The 24450-nt window shown below is 33.7% G+C and overlaps 1 protein-coding gene across 1 annotated transcript; it reads left to right on the top strand.

Annotated features, from left to right (window-relative positions):
* Positions 1-20204: 20204 nt before the first annotated feature.
* On the top strand, positions 20205-22639 carry LOC138337727 (uncharacterized). The gene is made up of 5 exons (XM_069288007.1): positions 20205-20402; positions 20504-20596; positions 20698-20802; positions 21042-21422; positions 22550-22639. Exons 1-5 carry the CDS (start codon positions 20238-20240, stop codon positions 22565-22567), a joined length of 762 nt encoding a protein of 253 aa, XP_069144108.1. The 5' UTR covers positions 20205-20237; the 3' UTR covers positions 22568-22639.
* The last annotated feature ends 1811 nt before the right edge of the window (positions 22640-24450 follow it).

Below are 24450 nucleotides of genomic sequence, written 5' to 3'. Positions count from 1 at the left end.
CCATTAAATGACTTTGCCCTATTGGCATCTCTACTCTTCCTCTTGACCCTTGTCTAGTCCACTTATTGGGAAAGAACCATGAGACGAGAAATGTTCATATTCTCATGTATCATAGCCGAACGACATCCTTCTTTCAAGTCATCGAATACTTCCATACAAAGCGGCTCATCTCATCCCTTGGGACGGAAAACCAAGAAAGTAACATAGTTGGAACACTTAGTAAATTACAATGAGTAGTCAAGCACATTCATACCTCCTTGACGAAGTTTAACGAATTTTTCCACCTTAGATTGTTTCTTTTCCATTGGAAAGAACCTATCAAGAAAATCCTTGTTGAAAATCTCCTACGTAACCATACCACCCCTCAAAGGCATATTGTCTCTCCATTGGACGTACCATGTATGGTCCACGTCCTTGAGTTAGTTTGTGGCTAACTTTAGCTTCTAACTAGTGGTAAACCCCATAGAATAAAGGATCTTGTAGTCTTCATCAATAAACTCTTTAGGGTATTCCTCAACTTTGGACCCATAGAAATTAGGGGGATTCATCTTTGTGAAATCCCTCAAACGGGAGGCCATTGTGCTAACATGTTTGTTTCCTTGGGGTACCATCACCCGATTAGCTTGGGCCGTCATGGATGGAACTTGGGTAATGACGGCTTGTGCTTGTAATAATTGCTGGGGGCCTTTAAAGAAAGATTTCCAATGTATCCCCTCCCGTCATGGCTCTAGGATTGTCCATAGCTTGATCATCATTAGCAACTTTTTCAATAGGAAGATTTTGATTGCCATGGGGAGGAACTCCCGTATTAGCAATATCTTATTCAAGTCATCATGCGGTTTCCCTTCGAGTACTCTTACCTATAACCACATTACAATTTTAAGGTGAAAGCACAAATAAAGTCTACTCTAGAGGCATGACGTTAGATTTTCAAGAAAATGAGAATTTCTTAAGCATCATATAGCTTCTCAATCGTAAGTGTGGCGCGCTTTACAATTATGAGTTAGAACCTACATAGTCGTGGTTCAATAAGACATAAGTCCTACGAAAATTCAACCTCATGCTCTGATACCAAGTTTGTCACATCGGGAACACCCCTACATGTAACCCACGTCATCATCTTTTTCTAGGACGAACACTAGTCTCTTAGCTTATATCATTACATTCATGGGTTAAAATGCACAAAATTTAAAACTTTTGATTATTTCTACATTGAGGTTTACATAGACCTCCACCTTCCAGATTAAATATATTTAGGGAGTTTACTTAGACTTCTAAGAATAGGAAGGACTACATAGGCTTCTACTTTTATTTCACATACATTGTCTAGGAACATAGTCTCATAGAAAGTCTATAATATGTCTCATATTAGAACCAGCTAAAACATATACAACAATAGGACTTAACCCATACTTCATTACAACAAAGAGCCTCATGTATGCTTATATAACAATCTTCTCCAAATAAAAAGGAAACAACTAGAAGTGATATAACTAGAACAAAATCAATAGCTTGATAGTGGTATAGTTCTTGGAAGATGAGGACCTACCGAACACTTGGGAATATACAAGTAGTATTCAAAGGCCTTCTATAAGATCAAAGTTCGGACCCTACATTTTATAGCAAACATAAAACATAAGTTAGTACACACTTGTACATAGTATGAGTATATGTACAGAAAAAAAATTGAAATCATGCTAAAGAGGACATTTATTAAAACATGTTAATTTATTTTTAAAAGCCTCATGCACATACAAGAACCCATATAAATCAATGAACACATAACTCTTAAGTTTAGGCCATATACAACACAAGACCAACATCATCAAGTATAATCAAGTCAACATATATATGACATCATAACATCATAATATAACCAAGACCCTTACCCATATACCATAATTTAGTCTGCCAGTGTGATAATTAAGTAAAGTCCAATAACCTTACTGAATCAAGTAAACAAAACAGAGGACTGTAAGCAATGGATAATTTCACATAACAAAGCATCAAGATCAATCCTCCTCATACTTTAGAAATATAAACCAATAACATGTTCATAACAGAAATTAACACCATATAGGATAAATTACATTTAAAGTCAATGTATGCATAATAGTCAGTTTATAAGATCGTAAAAACATAAGAACAACCTCCTAAGGCTTCCCTCATGGAAAACTAGTGCAAGGCATAGGTACAGTCCCATACCCGTACCTAGGCTGAGTCAAACCTCTTGAGTCACCCTAGCTAGTTTTTATTTCTTTACTTCATTTTTTTCTTTTTGAACACTTTTCGTAACCAACATAGACCACAAGATCTAAGTGTGGAATAAGGTGTTATAAAACTGTACACCGATTGAAGGTGGTCTATCGGCCATAGTAGAACTAAACATGAACATAATATATAGGTGGATCCATTAGCTAGTATTCATGTGGTTGTAACATAGTTTATGGAGCTTGGGGCCTGTCATGGAAACATCACTCTATGCGCTTTTTGGACTTTGAGGCTATCCACCCCTTCAGAACCATAGTGAAACTTACCTTCCCTACTAGGGAAGGCGCCACCCCTCACATATAAGTTCACTCGGTGTGAGGTTAGAATACTTACATAATCACATTATGATAAGGCGACATAGGTATATCATCACCATCCTTATATCATTTAATCTTAGACAACAACTCACAAGTCATAATTCAAGATATTCAAATTCAACATCATAGAAACCCTAATCAATATTATCATAAGGAATACTTTGATAAAACATCATCACTAAACAGAAGTAGTCATAATTGACGTAATGGATTGAAATCACAAGACATACCTAATCTCCTTCACAAGCAATCATATAGTTTTTACAAATAACCATCCAAATCAACCCAATAAAGGGTGTAATATCATAACACAACAGTAATTAGCACAATAATAAAGTCAATTGCATCATCACTATCCCAAGTAACTTCAATTCATAATTTAGGGTTTGGGGGAAAGGGTTTTTCATGAATTGTTCAAGAAATAGATAAAATCCCCACAATAGATTACCCTAGGAAATCCATGAATGAATTAGAATAGATAAAACAAGTCTAACAATCAATACATTCTTCAATTTCCATCAACTCACAAGCAAGATCCATGATTGGTGGAATAGGGAACGGACATGATCTACTTGAAATTCCTTAAATTAACATAAATTACACAAAAATGTACACTTCATTAGTCATATTCAATCAGAATTAATCTTAATCAACCATCAATTTGAAGTTTAGAAGAAAACTCATTAGAATAAAAAAAACTTTGGAATTGGGTGTACTAGACATCAACTTTGAGAGGACCTCTTGGGTAAAGGAATCACAAGAGTGAAGAATTCATACCTAAATGAAAATTAATCCACTAAATTCAAGTAAAATCCTAGAGAAATTGGTCTTCTTCTTCAAGCTTGTTTCTTCCTTTAATGGAGGTTGAATAGAGAGGAAAGTAGAGAGAGGTTAGAGCTTTTGAGTTTTGATTGGGGATTTATTTGAGTGAGCGAATGTGAGGAAAAACACATTTATAATCAATGTATAGACATCCCATGAAATAAAAAAAAATACCCCTCACTTAACTTGACCCTTTAATGATGTCAAACTTGAATTTCAAATTTCAGATTTTTGTCAGAGAATAAGTCCACGAAGCCGCTCTCGTAAGATTTTCTAAACTATTTTTTGATTCTGTGGAGGCTGGAACCTTCCTGCGATGCAGACTTGGAATTTTACCAAGGGCCATCCATGTCCGTGAAGCGGACTTGTTTCTCCTAGGGCTATTCTTTGGGGTCCTTTCGTGGACCCCTAGGGCTACCATTGGGGGTTGGACCTAGATGTTTTAACTCTATATACTAGGTTTTACCTATTTAAAGTCATTTTACTTGTTTTAGATCTCATACAACACCTCTAAACCTTCCTGAAACCTAAGGATGTTTCACATGTTAAATTAGACTAGCTTCCGGATGTCATGGACGTTTCTAAATGTATTACTCCAAAACTTCCTGAATGGTTTATTATGATTATTTCAGGCCATATGGAAGTTTTCATAACTTTAGATCAACATATGAGGCTTTATTTGAGGTCATACACTTTCTAAGTGTTACATTGTCTTCTCTTAAACAAGTGAAGAGTTGAGTGTAAAAAGGAGCAATGCTACAAAAATTGGGAACAATGATGATCATATCTACAAATTGGACAATATCAAAATATCAATTGGGATTTGCGGGTGCTATTCTATTGCCTCCAACGGTAGGCAATTTTATGTTTCATTCACTAGAACTATGTTGCCGTAGTTGCAAATGAAGGTTCTCTTTGGAGGTCTTGCGACTGAAGATCCTCATTACCACATGCAAAACTTTGTAGATGTGTCTTGGTCATTTTCTTTTAAGAACATCACTCAACTATCAGTTCGACTTCGCTTGTTTCCCGTTTCTTTAACATGAGAGTCAACAAAGTGGTTTGTTGACTCACAAAGAGAATCAAACACTTCTTGGGAGTGTCATAACCCGCAAGTACACGTTAGAATTTAGAGCACTCTTGAGTCGCAACACGGCATACTTAACCTCTCGGAGGTCTTGTACAAGCCTCTTTGGCATATCATTAATATATATATAAAAATTAGCGCGGAATTGAAACTTTTTCTTCCAAATATAGGCGAAAGTATTCTCCTAAATTTTCAAATATATGTATCACCAACCATCTATGACAACATGATTAATAATATCGTTGGTCCCAGTCCACAAATTCTAAACATAAAGAAAATATAAAGGAATATAAAGGTTCGTCCTAGAAGCTATTAGGACTTACCATTACTTATCTTCGCTGAAACCTTTAAACTCTACCCTTCAAGCAACTCAATCTTCTCAAGACCCTACATGGACAACATGTAAGCAATATGTTTTAGGACAATATGTACTATGTACGTAAACTAGCATACCAACATAAGATATCTCAATGGGTAAGTCATTAATAGACATAATCATAAGACATAAAGACGTAAGCATATCATGAATATCATAAACATATTAATGCATCATAAAACAAATAATAGTTCATACTTAACCCTTTTTGTCCTGCTTACTCAAATGAACCATATCAAGAACAACCTTCAAGTATACTTTTGCAAGGCTAAGGTAACATCCCATACTACTACCAAATCTAAGTACATCTCTTTGCTCATTCTTGATCATAGTCCACTTTCATAATTAAGACCTAAGTTCATCATATCATATGGTCACTATTCCTCTAGGCCACCTCAAAGCACACTTGTGCAATGCATGTGAAGCATCCTATACTACTTCACACACTAAGCATATCTTGAAGTCACCCTATATTGTTTCATGTCATCTAGGAGTCTCTAGTATACATACTTCATCTTGTCAAGGAACCATCATCTCTAGTCAATCATGTCATGGAATGAAACTATAATTACAATCCAAGCTAAGCATACATCGTTTAGGGGTTATGTTATAGGTAGCTTCAAGTCATACTTGTACAATATATTGATGGCATCCCATACTACCATCCATACTAAGTACTTCTCTAGACTAACCTAATAAAAAAACAACCTTGTCTATTAAGCTTAACATACTACCATAATAGACCTACTACCAGGGAAAGAATCTCAATATACTAACCAAGATTCTAAAAGAAAGTTACAAATATCCTAACCACCATGCAACCAATCATGTAGATTCAAACAACCATAGGGGAGAATGAATGCACAACCTTAAGATACCATGAGAAACAAATGTCAAGCTATTAAATGAATTACACCTTACATGCAAATCAAGCTATCATTAGGAGAGTATAGGCCTTTCTCCTAAAGATACCATGAAATGGTTTTTTACAAACCAAGTCAAGCTACCAAGAAGTTTGAGACCTGAAGATACCATGAGTATTTAAACTCAATCTTCCTTGAAATTTACTATCTCAAGCAACCCTTGAGATCTTAATATCTCAAGCTATCACGAGATTTGCATCTCAAGCTACCATACCCTTGATGTTGTCTGACCAAGTCTAATACTCAAGAAGTGACCATCCAACCCATCTTCAATCTAATCTCAGTCTATCATGATTCAAGCTCAATTACATGTTAATATATTCAATTAGATCATTATAAGGTAATTCTAGTCATACATGATCACATAGGTTCAATTCCAACTTCCTAGGTCAACATCATCCTTAATCAATTAAACATAGATAAATTCATATCTAGGTGATTCAATCATTATTGAATAGTATCTAATACAATTGAATCACAAAAATCAACTTAAAACCTTTATCTATACTCTAATTGCCTAAAATCAGCATGATTACCTTCAAGTTCAAATAAAATAATTTACCATGGATACATCATGATAATAACATATAAACATCACGTGAACATAATGGAATGCTTCCCACTAGATTGATATCACAATCAATCATTACCCACAATGCAATCAGAACCCTCTTTTGAATAGGGTTCTTTTGATTCTCAATTATGGAGAACTAAGGTGGCTTCATGGATTAAAGATTACATGAATGAATAAGCTTCACATACTTTAGATAAGAGCCTTAAACCCCTCTTGAAACTTTTGTGAATTTGTCTTAAAGAAGCCTGCAATTTCTCCTCTTCTTCAATGGTTGTTTTGGGAGAATTTAGGGAGAGTAAGGTTTTGATTTGGAGTCTAGGATCTAAATGGATATTGTAATGTTTTTATATACTTCAATAACCTAAAAAAACCCAATAACTAATCCCTAAAGTGACCAAAATACCCCTGCAACTATTGGATATTTTAACAAACTCAAATTTGACTTAAAAACAAGGTGACCAAATTTGGGCACTTACTGCGTGTCGCGGACGCATTTTCATTCTTGGTTCTGGAAAATATTTTGAGATAGAATGTTTTGCAAAGTCCCCACGTCGCAGGGATAAAGTTTCTCTTTTAGTGTTAGCTCCGCATTGCACTGCAGCCTCCACATCTAAGGTTGCCCGCAGCTTCACTAGACTATGTTTGTGTCCTCCTCGGGGACCCTTAGGCTTGTCCCCATGGCATTGTTCTTGGGAGTTTCTACCGTTACATGTCATTCCATGCATAAGAACTATATATTCTCAATTTCATCCTCAAACCATTCTCCAACACTCCACAACAAAACACTTGGTCGTTTGACCTCAATTATTTCCAAACTTTATATATTGGCTCTTAACACTATTTTTAGTTATTTTAGAACCTTATAATCTCATAACACACGTGATAGTATCTATTTTGACTTAGCACATTTTTTGGTCCTTACAAGGAGGAGCTTACTGATGTGTTTTATGTGAGATTTTTCGCTCCATCAAAGAATGTATAATTGTGGGATAACATTCAGAAATTTATATGAATGGATGAATAACCTATTCATGAAACATGGTTGAGGTTCCAAAAATATTTCGTCTAGATTAAGTCAAGAAGGATGTTGCAGACCATCTGGTTCAAGGAGAAATCATAAAACAACCATTTGACATAACATCTACTATTCTTGATGAGATGTCAATGTTCATGCTTCGTACACTAGAGAAGATAGAGTGTCTACTATGAAATATGGGTTGACAAAGGAACAGATGGTAAAGGACCAGATCTTGATGAAAACATTGCTAAAATGACTACCCAAATGGATCTATAGATTAATACACATCATGGGAAATGGTTCTACGACTGCGAATGTGACCGGAGTTAATATAGTAAATAATTATGAAGCCACCTTGAAGTTATGTATGATGAATATAGGTACATTTCATACAAAATCAGGTAAGACATTTCTATCCGAACTATGCAAGGTCGTTTGACAACCAAGGTTTAAACAGGGATCACGATGTTGGTTAATGATACAAAAATAAGAAATGGTGTGATCATTGTACGAACTAAAGAGACAGTAAAAAGAAACGATATGAACCTCCCCATGAGCATGAAAAGACAAAAGAACCAAGGGTTGATCGAGAAAATTGTTGCACTAAAGATATGCTTACTCACATTCTCAACAAAATGGAAGGATAGAAAAAGGTACTAAAGGAAATGAAAGATAACTTCTCTTGTCTTAACCAAATAGTTACCTCACATTCTATATAGATTAAGCAGATGGAAACACAAATGGGTTAGATCTTGACTCATTTAATTCTAATAAAAAAAGAGAATTACCGAGTGATACCATGGTAAAGCCTAAGAAGGAAGATGGAAAGCATGTATTAATCGTGCCACGATGATAAATAAGGCACTTCTTGTGATGCAACCCAAGTTTCTAGTTTTAATTGTGCTATTTGAATAATAGTTTTTGGGTGTGACGGTTTTAAATTTTTAATTTTGAGAAAAGAGGAAATTCACAAACTCAGGTATTATTCTGCGACTTGCCGAAAATGTTGGCGAGCCTGATGTGGATCACATTTTTTGACCAACCAAAGTGATTGAGTTCTGTAAATTTTAGCGGTCAAAACTGCCATTCAGCACTCACCGAGTGGGTCAGTGACATAAGTGAGATCATCGACTAATAAGAGAACACAAGCGTCAAAAAAAGGCTTAAGAGTTTTTATAGGTATGGGATAAAGAAATCGTATTCGGAACCTGACCTCAAGCTATGGGAGAATTTCAATTTCAATATCCTCTCAGTGCAAAGCATAAATAATTTCAATTTGAGTGTCTACGAATCGAAGCGAGTATAGTAACCAAACAAAGGGTTGGAATAGTGTCCCAAGGAAGTTGTAGTGAAAATAGTAGTCAACTAGCATTCCATTCTAGTTAGTAGTAGTTTAAGATATCTTCTAATAAAGCAAAGTAATTTCAATTTGTGACAACAATGTGTATAATTTTAAAAAGTGGATTTTGGCACAAGTAGTAAAAATAATTATAATAAAGGGAAAATCAAATATGGGGAAATGATCTTGGGGTGTAACTGCAATATAAGTTGTTGTAAATAAATGGATGCATGCTTTCAATATAAAAATTTGCAAAATAACAGTAACAAGGGTATGCATTAGGTAAAAGTGAATTCTCTCTCTCGCAACTTACCTCATATCAAATAGGTTCCTATTGGACACCCACTCGTCTAATTAAGACCAACCGACACCTTATCCATACACTCTCTTTCGATGAAGAGTGCTTAGATATCGGATTAGGGCTTACCCTCCCGGGCTAAGCCTCATGTCGCCCCAGTCCTTAGGACATCAATCAAGCAGTCTTTGTTTCACGACGTCTCTAGCGAGCAAGCCTATAACACATGGGTGATTTTGTATTTGTAACTACAAACCCATTAAATTAAACCATAACCACTAGGTGTAATCACCATTAAAATCCATCTAATCCTATCACCAAGCAAGACCCAACAGTAATATCAACACATATTTACTATGTCACACCCCCAATAATGGGGGGTTTTAGCCCTCTATCAAGCAATAATAAAATACACCTAAGATGAAAAATAAATCAAATAGGTATCAAAAATTATACCTTACACTACACCATTTTAGGTCTACGACAACACTAAATCTGGACAACGCTTATAAAGTGTTGCCTAAAATACTTTTGGGGATGTTTTTAAAGTGTAGCCAAAGATTTTGACTTTTAGTTACACTAATATTAGCAACACTTCTAAAGTGTACTCTTTAATGGGATAACCTACACTTTATAAGTGTTGTTATAGTTGGCAACAACTATTTACATAAATGGCCACACTTTTAAAGTGTGCTATTTTTATAATTGTTAATACAACACATGAAAAATGTTGCCTTAGTGTTTTCCCAAAATTTTATATTCCCTCTAACATTTTAACATTAAAATTTGATCTCCCTCCATTTTTATTTGGCCAATTAAATAAAACATTAAAGAAATATTAAAAATAATAAAACATTAAAACAACAAAATGGGAAACATTACTGAAACTTCAGCTGAAACTTTCACTTTCAGCTGAAGAAAACATTTTCATCCAGAATTGAAGAACCCATTTGCAAGAACTGAAAAACGGGATCGAAGAACGAAAGAAATCGATTTTCGTCACAAACTCTGTCAAAGTTCAGTTGAAGAACACCATTTTCATCCGAAGAATCAAAGAGCAACGCGATTCCTCTAATGCAAACTGAAGAAGAAGATCCTCCTCTCCGAGCTTCGTTGTTCAAGATTGGAGAGCTGAAGAACGATTTTCTTCAAATATTCTTGGGTAAACTGTTGTTCCATCAGATTTTCTTTTGAAAGTTGAAAGAAAATGCTTCACAAATCAACTTGCTTCATATCTTAAAGCTTTAGGGTTGTTGGAATAGAGTTTATCAGGTAAGATATTTTATCGTCAAAAGTCTAAATTATAGCTCTAAGATTTTGATATTCTTTTGTGTCAGTCCAAAATTAAAGTTAGGGTTTTTATGACTTGTGTTATTGATACGAATTTTGTTGATTTAGGGAGTTTAGTTTGTAGTTGTATGACGTATAAATGGGCAGATTATCTTTGACAGACTAATTTTTTCTCTTGAATGTTGAATGTAGAAACTGAAGCTAAGTCAAAAGTATCTGAAGAACTGAGTTGTAGCTAAGTTATCTTTCTTCGAAGAACTGAAGTGTTGAAGTTGGCGATACCTATAATATTTTGTCCCTAATATAGATTTCGTCAAGTGTAAGTTGCTACTCTACATGAATTTGAAAAAGTTTTAATGTATGTTTTAATGTCACTGTTTTTTTAGTCTTTTTTAGTCTTCCTGAGTTCATGATTGTGCTTGTCTTAAGCTTGGTTTGTTCCTTTGTTAACAACATTGATTCTGTCTTGTAGCTATTTGCTGGTAAAATTTTTCTTTTTTCGACAACATGTCTTGAAGTGTCTAGAAGTCATTTTGTTGTTTGTCTAGTGCATTTTTCAAGTATAGATCAGAAACATTGGTTCAATATTGATTAGTTGTTTTGGGATCAGCTCGTACTATGAATTTGTTAAACTTGTTTTGTAGTTTGAGTTGCACTATATAGAAAATAAATCATATGCCTTAGAAATTGGAGATATAACATATAGTTTTCAAGTCTAGAACGGGTGGAGAGGGAGCAGTAACTTCTGACAGTCTTTTCTGCTAACTGTTACTAGCAATAACAGAATAAAAGTAGAAGATTTGTTTTTGTGGTATGAACAACTTGTTGAGTTTTGGATATTGTTGAAAGTGAGGCTTGCTTCATCTATGTTTTAGAAGAATTAGGAGAATTTAGTGCAAACAAAATGGAGAGAAAGTCTTGTATGATGCTAAAGTCTGACCTATTTAATGAGTTAGATGCAAAAGATGAGAAATAGCTTGTAACTTTTCAATTTCATAACATGTCAAGTTCTTCCATATAAAATAGTAGTAAATAGAATTGTAAAGACAGTCTATGGTCAAGTGCTTTTTTCCTCACTGACTTTATGTTTCTCCTTCCTATCGACTTCAATGGTTCTGTCATGCTCCACAAAGTGGTGTTTCTTTTGAGCTTCAGGGAGAAGAGACCTATGCTGGTATCCACCAACATGTTTTCTCTGTGACTTCAGTTGTTTGATGCCTTTCCTTTTAGTCTATGTCAAACTGTGGATATTCAAGTTAGTAGTGAACAGGAATAAGCCTACTGAAGAGCTTAATATACATTTATTCTTTTGTAATTTTTGAAGAATAAACATGTTGTAATTTGTACGCTTTCAAGTTTGAAACTTGTGACCATATCTATAAGACTATTGTCTATTCATCTTCGTGATGAAACTAAATAAAAAAATAGTTTTAACATATAAGAATTAACATCAGAAAATAATGTTGTTCTCTTCTTTACATTCCTAATCATAGAGAACCTTCTCACTTTTTAACTATGTTTATCGGACTCTCCAAATATGTTATTACACCATTGCATATTCTCATAAGTGAACTAGAAATCGGACTCTCCAAATTTGAGTTTCACTAGCTAAGTCTACTTTGTCCAAAAAAGTGAACTAAAAATCATCTTTTAAGACTTCATATTCTGCTATCTCCTGTTGTTCTGTCCTCTTTAATATGAATTTTTTCATACATACATAAAGCTTATACTTCTGTTCCTTCGCATGTTTTAAACTCTTCCAGCCAAGGAACTATTTAAAAATGAGAAATTTGGGGTTGTTCTTTACACTTCTACTCCTCACGATTTTCTTGCTTAATAGTGAATTCAAAAGCTCTAATTAGATGATTCATGCTATGTTACTTACCTAGTACTGATTGGATATCTTTTTTATAGTTTGAAGGTTGATCCACGCTTATCTTACTTACGACTTGTACCATTTCCATGGATCAGATGAATTGATTAAAAAAATATAATGAAATATGACTTCACAAGTGTAGCATGTGCTAATGAGATAATGATCTCATTTTGGTATATTGAGGTCAGTTTATTCTCCATGTCTTTATATGTAAACATGAATTTATAACTTCTTAAATGTCTTTAATTTATAGGACACATAGTAGAAATAAGGTATTAAAACTAGCATCTCTCACTTTTAGGACATGAAGTAACTCATCAAGTATGTAAAGAATACTGAATCAAAATAAGTGATACATACAACAAATATTATCCATTTCCTTTATCAAATTATGTGAAAGTTTCTGCTTTGTCCCGATATATGTTAGATATGATACCATTTCCTTTATACAGTCAATGGCATAGTGACAAAATTTGCTATAGAAAATGTGACGAAGACTAGGATAGTAATTGTAGATAGAGAGATACATATATTGGGATCGTTTTTGAACATTAGGATTGCTAGAGATTCACTTTGTAGTCTCTTTATGAGGTCTTCCGCTGGTAAGGTTTATTACAAGGTCAGAGGTTTTATTGCCGAGTCGAGATGCTTTGAATTTTTTTTATAGGATGTTTAAGTATCAAAGTTTGATTTTGTTTAAAATTATTGGATCTTTGACCAAGTTCTGTCTTTTTCAAAAGATGAACACTTTAAGTATGGAGTGATTATATGTGTACTAGGCGATGACCATATAATTTTGGTTTCATGGTTATACCTTTGTGTTATCTTATATATGCTAATGTTATATAATTATTCGTACTTTTTATGTGGTTTGTTAGACAATAATATGATTATTTCAATAAGGTTAGTTAGGTTGCCAGTGCACATTGTGTTTTGAAGACTTGATTTTTACTTTTAATAACAGACTTAAACTTTTTGATTGCTTAACTACTCATCTCAGAGCAAATTAGAATAGTTTGAGACCATTTTGTTGGTGTCTATAATTTTCAGAATTATTGTGTGGATTGTTCTGGTCTATGTTTCTTCCCTACTGTACATGCCAGATATGATCATAAGAGACTGTGTTTCTTCCCACTTTATATGACAGATATGCTCCTAAGACAACACATCTGCATAGACATATTTTTTTGTGAAGTAAGAAGGATGTCATTAATAAAGCATCAAGCAGATGCACAGATTACAAAAGAATGATTTTTCTGTGTCAAGCAAACAGTTAACAACACTGATGATAAATTCTACGTAAGAATCCACAGTAAATACGGGAGAAAGATAAACACAATATAAAGAGTAATCAAACATCCTACTTTAATGGTAATCCAACTGAAACAAATTTTTCTGTGTCAAGCAAGAGTATTTTAGAATAATCCAACTGAAACAAATAAATTTAGGCCGGTAATGGAGGTTTCATGTCGTCATTCTGATGCTTTCATTATTTCACTTAAAGTTATTTCTTTCTACTCTTATGCTTGACCTTTTGAATATCTTTGGACTATGACGCATAATGTTTTTATTGATTGGGTTGGGTGTATTGTAGTTCTTTAGTTTACATTCACTCATGCCGAAATCTTAATAACATGATAACATTTATAAAAAATATTACACTCACAAAACATTCACCACAAAAAGTAAAGATAAAAAAGATCTTTCTTCATGTATCACAGATACAATAGTTCAGAAATATAAAAACTTGTTGTGTCACTAATACAGTGAAATTTGGAAACTGTTTTATTACTAAGACAACAAATATAAAAATTATTGTATTTCTAATACAAAGAGACATTCATAAGTCGTTGATTGAATATCTATTATATGATCATAAGAATGTTTGCTTGAATGTTTAAACATGGTATTAGATATTTGATACTTCTCTGATTTTGTGTGCACAAGAATGAGATTTTAAAGCTTTAACTCTAAAAGCTCATAAAACTCTAAAAGTACTAAAGCTCCAAATTCAATTACAAAACTTTAACTTTTAATCATTTGAGTTTTATTTATTTATTTTCTTTCTTTATTGTGTATATCCTATTAATTGTACTTATTTTTTTATTTATAGTATCATCAGCATTGAAAAACATTTGTGGAGGTTTAAAGGTTTGATTTGACATAGTGAACGCCTCATGACTAGGTAAGAAATTTTTATCATCTGATAACACATGATTCTGATACATTACCCGTGACTTTTAAAACTTATTTGTTAACTGGTTCATGATTATTGCTGAAAGACTAAATATTGATATATTCTTCTAGGAGTTCACATATCCCATCCAAGGATTGGATGAATTTAGCAAGGTATAGCAAAGAGTATATTGATGGCATTGAATCATTTCTAGATTTTGCTTACTCTTATGGAGATCCTCATGGAGAGAAAATTCAGTGTCCATGTGCGAAATGTTGTAATATTTTTTGGAACCGAAGGAATGTAGTGTATGATCATCTAATATGCCATGGATTCATTAAAGGCTATACTAGATTGATCAATCACGGGGAATGGGATATCAAATTGAATGTTGATGATGATATGTATTACTCGTGTGATGATATTGATGGGTTGTTGAATGATCAATTTAGAGATGTTGCACAGGCTGGAGGAGTTTATGATGGTCCAAATGAAGATGCCAAGAAATTCTATAGCTTACTTGAAGAGGCAAACCAAGAATTATATTCTGGTTGTATAGGTTTCTCTAAATTATCATTCACACTTCGCTTATATTTGTTGAAGTGTTTACATGGATAGAGCAATGAATCATTTACTTCTCTTCTAGAGTTATTCAAAGAGGAGATTCCCGAGTTGAACATTCCTCAGTCTTACAATAAAACCAAGTATATGGTTAAGAATCTTGGTCTGGATTATGATAAAATTGATGCATGTCCAAATGATTGCATGTTGTTCAGGAATGATCATAAGGATGACGAATTTTGTCACACTTGTGGAGCTTCACGGTATATTCAAGCTCCTAAAGTTGATAGTGAGCTTGTGTCTTCAAAAAAGCAACATTTTGTTTCTGCAAAGACTTTGAGACACTTTCCATTAATTCCTAGACTCAAAAGGCTATTTATGTGCTCAAAGATGGCAGATTCGTTGAGGTGGCATGAAGAGAAACGTTCTAAAGATTGAAAGTTAAGGCATCCCGCTGATGGTCTAGCATGGAAAGACTTTGATAGGGTGCATCCAGATTTCACACTAGATTGTCGCAATGTGAGACTTGGCTTGTCAAGTGATGGATTCAATCCATTTCGAACCATGAGTATATCACATAGCACATGGCCAGTTATGTTGATGATTTATAATCTGCCGCCTTGGATATGCATGAAATCTGAATATTCCATACTTTCTTTACTTATACCTTGACCACGATCACCTGGAAAAGACATTGATATTTACTTACAACCATTGATAGACGAGTTAAAATTATTATGGGATTCTGGGGTTGAAACATATGATGCTTCCAGAAATGAAACTTTTCAAATGCGGGCAGCTCTTATGTGGACAATCAGTGATTTTCCTGCATATGCTATGTTATCTGGTTGGAGTACAAAAGGCAAGTTTGCTTGCCCTTGCTGTAACTATGGCACTAATTCTCGCTATCTTAAACATAGTCGAAAAATGTGCTATACGGATCATCGTGTTTTTCTACCGATGGATCATCCATGGAGATCAAACAAAAGATCATTCAATGGAAAAACTGAATTTAGGCCTCCTCCAGCTCCTTTAAAGGGAATTGATGTTCTTAATAGCTTACGTGATTTTGAAAATGTGTTTGGGAAAAAGAAAAAGAGATCAAATGATGGCCCATGGAAAAAAAGGGCAATTTTTTTAATTACCTTACTGGCAGCATAACTTGTTACGTCACAACCTTGATGTAATGCACAAAGAGAAGAACATAGTTGATAGCATACTTGGAACTCTTTTGGATATTTCAGGAAAAACAAAGGATCATGCAAAAGCACGGTATGATTTGAAAGATATTGGAATCAGGAAGAACTTTCATCCATAAGATAAAGAAGATAGTAAGAGAACAAAGCTTACAAAGGCATGCTTCTCAATTACAAATGGACAGAAATCCATCTTTTGTGTTGTTTTAAAGACAGCCAAGCTACCTGATGGTAGTGCCTCAAATATATCTAGGTGTGTGCACTTGGATGAAAGAAAGGTGTCTAATTATAAAACCCATGATGCTCATTTCATGTTACATTACTTGCTTCCAATACCAATTAAAAGCATTCTTCCTGATCATGTGGCTATTCCTTTGATTCGTCTAAGTTCCTTCTTCCATCGTTTGTGCCAAAAAGTAATCACATTGGAGGAACTAGATTGCTTAGAAGTAGAGATCATAGAAAGAGTAAATCAGTTGGAGCGAATTTTTCCTCCTTCATTTTTTGATATCATGATTCATTTGCCTCTTCATTTGGTGAATGAAGTGAGATTAGGCGGCCCAGTGCAAAATCGATGGATGTATTCCACTGAAAGAGAAATGGGTACATTCAAATCATACATTCGCAATAGGTGTTTTCCAGAAGGATGCATAGTAGAGACACGAGTGGGAATAGATTGCATGAATTTATTCTCAAAATATCTGCATCGGGGTGTGCATACCAAATTTAATAGGAGAGCGCGAAATAATGATGAATGTGACCCAAGTGACGCAGAACCTGTGAGTTTGTTTTCTAACAAAGGAGTTCCTTTAGGAGCAAAGAAAACTGATCCAATCATTTTAGATGACAAGTCACTAAGTCAGGCACATGCATACTTATTGGGAAATTGTGACGATGTTCAAGACTATATTAGGTACCTTAATTTGAATATAGCATTCTTTTTGTATAATTAATTTTTTTCTTATTTAATTTATTATTTTAACAAATAAATTAAATGTTTTGTAGAGAGCATGAGCAAGAGGTTAATAATCAGTCACGAAGATCTAAATGGAGAAAAGCAAAGAATCATTGTCAAAACTTCTCTCAATGGTTTGAAACTCGTGCTTTGCAAGAGGATGTGTCTGATTTGATAAAACAATAATCTAGAGGACCAAATTTTGTTGCGAAAAGATATTCTGGGTATCTCATAAATGGATATAGATTCCATGTTGGGCAGCGTGATGCAAGGCGTAAAACACAAAATAGTGGTGTTACACTAATTGCCTCAACTATAAGCTTTGCAAGTTCAAAGGATAAAAATCCGATTATTGCAGATTTGACTTATTATGGTAGAATAGTTGATATTGTTGAATTAAACTATTACAGTCATTTTAAGGTTGTTTTATTTAAGTGTGATTGGTATGAGGTTGAAAAAGATGTTTATGGCTTTACTTATGTCTATTTTAACAAGAGATGTTCCCAGGAAGAGCCTTTTGTGCTTGCATCTCAAGTACATCAATCCTTCTATGTGCAAGATCCATATGATCAAGATAAACATTATGTTATGAAGACTTTTCCAAGAGACTTGTTTAACATGGGTGATGAAGTTGAATCTAATCTCCCACAAAGTTATGAAAATGAGCCATCTAAACATTCGAAGGGTCCATCTATACCAAAAGATAATGGTGAAGTACTCTTAACAAGGACTGATTTACCAGAAACAATCATTGATGTGCATGTGGAGGAATTTGTCAATCAACAACTTGAAGTCGAGTATGAAGAAGAGTTTGAAGATGAGTTCGAAGATGAGTCTGAAAATGAGTATGAAGATGAGTTTTCAGATGCGTTTGAAGACGAGACTGAAAATGAGTATGAAGATGAGTTTGATGATGAAGTCGAGTCTGAAGAAGACACACCATGAGTTTCATATAGTGCTCACTCACTGTTTTTTTTGTAATATAATAGTTTTGTTGTAATGATCATATAGTGCTCACTCACTGCTTTTTTGTAATATAATAGTTTTTTTGGTAAAACACATTAATATATCTAATCTGTAGAATGTAATATGTTGCCTTCTTATCTGATTATTATTTTCTTGAGGAACTTATACTTCTAGCTGATTTTTGCTTGATTTGGTTGTTTGTTATTAATATACTTTCTGGTTTCATTTTATTATCAGGCAGTTGGCATTAGAGGCATTCAGCTCTGTAGTTTGAAGTTGCTTCTGATTTGGTCGTTGTCCGGAGTTTGTCGCTCCGAGAGAGGTACAACCCTTTACTTTTTATTAATTTAAGTAATAAGAAGCTCTCCAGTTTTTAAACAGTCGCGTCGACAGTTGTTTGAAATATCTTGTTTCATATGTTATCAATTTTTTCTGTTTGTTCATGTAGTTCTTCAAATTTCAATCCGTCCTGTTTTATTGTGGTATTCAGTTACATAGTGGTATTAAGTTACACTCCTCAGTCCCTATTCATTCTGCTTTATTAGAGCCCATTTCTTTATAATAGTGAGTTATGCCTTACAAAAAATTCACTAAATCCCACATGCACATTGTTAGCTAAGTCTATAAATAGACTAATGAGTCTTATGACAAATACCAAACTTAATTAAATTGTATCAACAATTATGCTTTATATCAGTTAGTTGGTATTGCATATATGAATCCTTTATATAAGAGATCCTGATTCTGTGTATATGATTTTATGTCTACTTCCTCTTTTAGCACCTTTACACATTATAGTGTTGCACCTAGATTGTTGTACGTATGTGTGTTTGACTTATTATGTGATTTAAAATGAGTTCTGTAATTACATTACTGTTTTATATAAGTTCTACATTATTATACAGTACTTTAATGTATAAATTCAGGAAATTTTTGAAGTTCTTGAAATTAGAGAAATTCTGAAAATTTTAGAAACTAAAATGTTGCAATCTACTATAAGAAGCTATCCATCTGTGAACCTTATATCAAAATTACATTGCTGCTACTTCTTTCACTTAGACAATCTTATTATTTTGTAGGTTTACTTACTATTGCGAAACAAATTGAAGAGATTTAAACAAAGCAAAAACAATGAATCAATCAACAATGCTAAAGAAAAAGGGTTTAAATCCAAACAAAGGTCAAAGTCCATTGAAGAATCTGGATGTTGATATGCAATACCGATCAAGTGCTGAATTGGCCAACAAATTCAAGATTAAGAGAGAACAACTTGCAAATGAACGCAATGATAAAGCTAAGAAAGAGCAGGCACTAATATCACATAAAAGAAAGAATTTTGAGGATTTCATTCCACAACAAGGAAAGAGTAAATTGCTTGGGCACAAATCAGTCATTCAATCATATTCAAGGTTCCATACGTCATTGAAGAAAGTTGTTACTACTTCAGCACATGCGACTGGAACAGCACTAGGTAATGGAGAGGCACGACATGATATTCTTGATCTACCGAATTGCAAACAGGTAAAGAGGAAGCCGGTCATACCAGCTAATACTCTTGATCAGTTTCTAAAATATCAAGGGATACACAAAGATGATGAAACAAAACGTGACAACAACACAACAAGTGATGTCGAATTTATGCATACTCCTACTATTAATGAACATAACAAAGGATTGGATGATCGTGTGGAACAAGAAGAATTCAGAAAAGATAAATGTGATGTCGAAAAGGAAATTGACATTGATTGTAGTACAAAAGGTATGTTTTAAACCTTGTATGATTTAGAACTCATTATAAAAGAAATATCTTATTTCACGTCTGTTAAATCAATCTAGAAATTTCGAAGCCAAAACAAGTTCGAGGACATACAAGATGTAAGGATATTCATGCAAGAAATTTGGAAGAAAGAAAGGAGGTTACATTTGATAAAGGACAAGCGGTGGGACCAACTAATAAGATAGTTTCACAATTAAGCAACTTTATAGGAACAATTGCAAGGAGTCCTAGATTCATCAGCTTGATGTACACTAGTTGGCATGTGGTGCCAAAGGATACTAAAAAGCGCATGTGGGAATGCGTCAATGTATGAACTACCACTCATGAGAATTCATATTTTTTTTACTTACTGAAACTAAATATATTTCATTTTGCATAGTCCAAATTTCTACTTCCAGTAGAAGGAAAGAAGTGGGTGATGACTGGTCTTCGTGATGCTTGGAGGCGACACAAGCAAAAAATTAAAAAGAATTTTTTTGATAAAGACAGTACCCTTGAGGATATGCTAGCAAAATGTCCTGATGGCATTCCACATCATCAATTCCGCCAGTTGATCGAGTATTGGAAACACCCAACTGTTCAAGTAAGGTTAAAATGGTGCATTTCCACTCATCGACTAATTCTGTGTCATATCTTTTCTTTTTATAGATATCAATTCAATTATCTCTTTGTTTTTTACAATAGGCTATATGCGAGATGAATTCTCAAAACAGGAAAAAACAAAAGTGGAGGCATCGAATGGGACCTATTAATTTTGCTAGAGTACGCGTGGCATTGGTAATACTTAGCTGACATTTCATACAAAATTTGATTTTCATTTTTTTGTACTTTATAAGAACTTACTGATTTTTTAAAATTTCTTTTGATATAATATATAGCGTGCAGCCAAAGACAACAACGAAGAACCATCAAAGCCTGAAATATTTATTGCAACTCGTACCAAGACGGGTAAGGAAATCCAGGCTGATACCCAAGTTGCAATAGTAAGTTTTTCAAAGAGGATTATTAGTGAACTTTATTTAGACTTAACATTTATATCGTGGGGAGTTTGACTACATTAAATTTTAATCATGTATGCCTTATTCTTCTTCTTCTTATGCAAGTTCGAGGAGATATCAATTATTTGTCGACATTGTTAATTATTTTTTACGAAAAGTTTTCATAATGTTTTAATGCTTGATACTACTTACAATTCACTATGGATGCCAATTTTATTAAATAGGCTGAACTTCAAAGTCGCCAAAATTCTGGGGAAACAGGTGATGATGCATTTAGGGCAGTGTTTGGAAAGAAGCAGCCTGGTCGAGTTAGGTGCTATGGTAGATCAGTGACAACAAGTTCTTTGAAGAAAGATGAGGAAATTAACAATCTAAAACAAAAGCATGCCGATGAAATCACTTCTCTAAAGGAAGAATTGAGAGAAGAAATGCGACATTTATTCACTCAATTGCTGCAAAACAACCCTGGATTGAATTTTCAAGATATACCCGGGTGTGTTGGATCTAACCTTGTTTCACCTATTGATGCAAGTAGTGCACAAGCTGTAAAAGGCACAAATCTTCCATATTCTTCGGGGTCAGCTCAAGATTCGGTTCATCAAAAGGTATTTTATATTTCAAATTCTCTATTAATAGTGTTAATATTGTTTTTCTTCTAGTTTAGTTGGTGTTATTGGTAATGAAATTCAAAACTTATTTTTACTTGTCTAAGTTTAGTCCACCTATTTATAACTGCTAAGAATGTTTTTGTTTTTGGTTTAAGCATTCGAATCGTTAGTTGAATAATTGTTCTAATAGTATTGTGCAATTGAGGAGTCTGTGGCTAACAAATTATGTTTTATGGCATATTCCAACGGTGTTCAATTAAAAAAATGATGACACTATTTTCTACCTTTAGCTTCTGAATCCAGCTCATTGTAAAGGCTATTGTAGCTGGTCTTTTAATCGTCTGTCTGCACCTTTATGAAGCTATTGCTATTTTATTCATATTGGTGTCTGTTAGCTAGGTGGTTGTGGCTATTAGTATTAATGTGGTGCAGCCTGTGATCTTGGGGTAGATTTATTATGTTTGATAGATCCTTAATGGTTACTTGTTAAACTACAGACAAGGCAGAGAAAATTGGAGAGGAAAATCTGCAGGGGTTTTTCTTGCTACTGGTCCTCTATTTTTTGTTCATTGTCTGTTAAATCTTTAACTTGTTCAAGAATTTGTTTGTGTCTTTTTATAGCATTCCTTCTCTTCTTACTAAACATTTCTCTTGTCTGTATTTTTTGTTCACTGTCTGATGATGAACCTTGCCCTAGAGATACAAACTGATGATGTTTGTGTGTTTTTTGTATGCACTAGAGATGTAGTCTGATGATGAACCTTGGCCTATGCTGCAGTTCTTTGAAAATATCATGTTCATGTTGTTATGTATTGATTTTTGTGGACACTTCTAGAGTATGTTATGAACCTTGTTTCTAGTGGTCATCACTGGTTTGTTTGAACTACTTGTGTGTAATTTTTACATTGAAGTTTACAACAGAAGACTGCACAAATTAAACTTTTGAAGTTTAATTTTTGAGAGCCAACAACAGAAGACTGCACAAATGTTGTAGTCCTTATAATGTGTAATTTTTACATTGAAATTGTATTTAGATTTGGATTGGTTGTCTTGCAGTGAATTCTCTCTGATTATGCACTTCCACAATTAATTCACAAACTTATAATTTTATTTTAAATGTGCAGGAAAATGTAGGTAACTGAATTTGAATTTGGCCAGAAGTAAACTCGATCCATTGTGGCAAAAGATGAAGAAATTTTTGTATTGTTGTCATATACGTTTGAATGACACTTTTGGATTTTTGGAACTTGTTGATATTAGAGATCTTTAAGCAATCACTTTCTATGTTTTGGTTGTACATGAAATATTTCTCGAAGTTTATTTGAAATATCTCTTCAATTTAATGCTTAATTAGTTCATTTTGTGTTTTAGGTCACTTGTATGTATGTAAATATATTATATATATTTATGCTACATGTAGGCTTATAAATGTTTAAGTTACACTTTGTAAGTGTTGCTCTAGGTAGATAAAATGTTACACTTTGAAAGTGTTGCTCTAGGTAGATATAAAGTTACACATTGTAAGTGTTGCTGTAGGTGAGATATAAAATCAACACTTTATAAGTGTTGCTATAGATGAGATATAAAGTTACAATTAATAAGTATTGCTATAGATGACATATAAAGTAACACCTTATAAGTGTTGCAATAGATGAGATATAAAGTTACACTTTATAAATGTTGCAATAGATGACCAATAAAAGGCAACACTTTTTAAGTGTGACCAATAAATCTAAAAAGGCAACGCTTTTAAGTGTAGTCTAACAAAAAATAGGTGTTGCTAATGCACGTCTTCAAAGCGTGCCCTTATACCTATTTGGCTACGCTTTATAAGTGCTGCCAAAGGTGGCAACATTTAAAAAGTGTTGCCTAATGTCAAAGGTTACGCTTCTTTTGGGCAGCCCCTAAAAAGTGTTGCTGAATGTCCAAAAGTGTAGTCTTTTATCAAAGGCCACACTTTATGCTAGTTTAGGCTACACTTACGTGGTGTTGCTGTAGGCCGAAAATGGTGTAGTGTTAATATGAGAAAATAAAGAAGAACGGAGAAGACCCGCTTCCAACTTGAAGACGAACAACTGTTTTCTTCAAGTCTCCCACAAAATCCTCTCCAAACTTGAGAAAAAAAATACATAAACTTAAGTTCTAAAACATAAAATTGATAAAAATCTTCGAATCTTTAAAAATAATAACTATGGCTAGTATTTATATTTTTCAAATTTAGTATTTGCAAATTCCTTTGGCGATTTTAGTCGTGATTCGGAGATTCAGCCATATGTTATTTCATCGTCACTTGTTCTTTGCTTCAACATCTATTTGTACTTTGACATTGGGTGGAATACTTCTGCTTCGCGGAATTTTTCGGCAAAATATCGACTACTCCTTTTCATTGCCGTTTGAATCCACTTCCTTCAAGCATTCGCTTGCTAGAACAAAGGGTGAAGTGTCTCTATTCGGTAGATCGTCAAGCATGCTAGGCAATGCTCGGACTTCAACTTCAGTTCTTTTTCATCCTCTTTGTTATTGTTTTATGCCTAAGTGTCCATGCTTACACTAAAACTCCAAATAACTAAAACATAAGAGGTTTCATCACACTTAGATTAAATGAGCATTTGAGGACACTATTTTCATTACAATAAGGCCCTAAATGAGTCCAATTTGAGGGCTCATCATACACACTATTTTATAGTGTTATATAGAGGCATACAAAAAGGTTAGTCATAAACATGAAATTAATCATGAAAGTTATGGAGACATTAACAATATAACTTATCAAGGAATATTATGGAGGAATGTTATGGGGGTACGAGAATTACTATACATTATGGATCTGTGGAAGTTACTATAAATTTTAATAATCTAAATTTAAGTTGATTAAAATAATAAGATGGTCTCCTAAAATAAAGTATAGAAAAAATTGCATGGTGATGTATCTCAAGGAAAAAACATAGTTATATTTGAAACTTTCCTCCATATGTTTTCCAAGATAACGCTATCAATTTTTTCTCGAAATTCCTATCTTCTTAAA

The sequence above is a fragment of the Solanum lycopersicum genome, chromosome 8, assembly GCF_036512215.1.
Source record: "Solanum lycopersicum chromosome 8, SLM_r2.1".
Lineage (NCBI taxonomy): Eukaryota > Viridiplantae > Streptophyta > Magnoliopsida > Solanales > Solanaceae > Solanum > Solanum lycopersicum.
This window is presented reverse-complemented; position numbering and strand designations above follow the sequence as displayed.

What these genes read in the sequence shown, in the direction of transcription:
- LOC138337727 (XM_069288007.1), top strand. Translation starts at nt 20,238, where the DNA reads ATGACTGGTCTTCGTGATGCTTGGAGGCGACACAAGCAAAAAATTAAA. An exon ending in GGAAACACCCAACTGTTCAA is followed by an intron (nt 20,403 to 20,503) that starts GTAAGGTTAAAA and finishes TTTTTACAATAG; the next exon opens with GCTATATGCGAGATGAATTC. An exon ending in CTAGAGTACGCGTGGCATTG is followed by an intron (nt 20,597 to 20,697) that starts GTAATACTTAGC and finishes TATAATATATAG; the next exon opens with CGTGCAGCCAAAGACAACAA.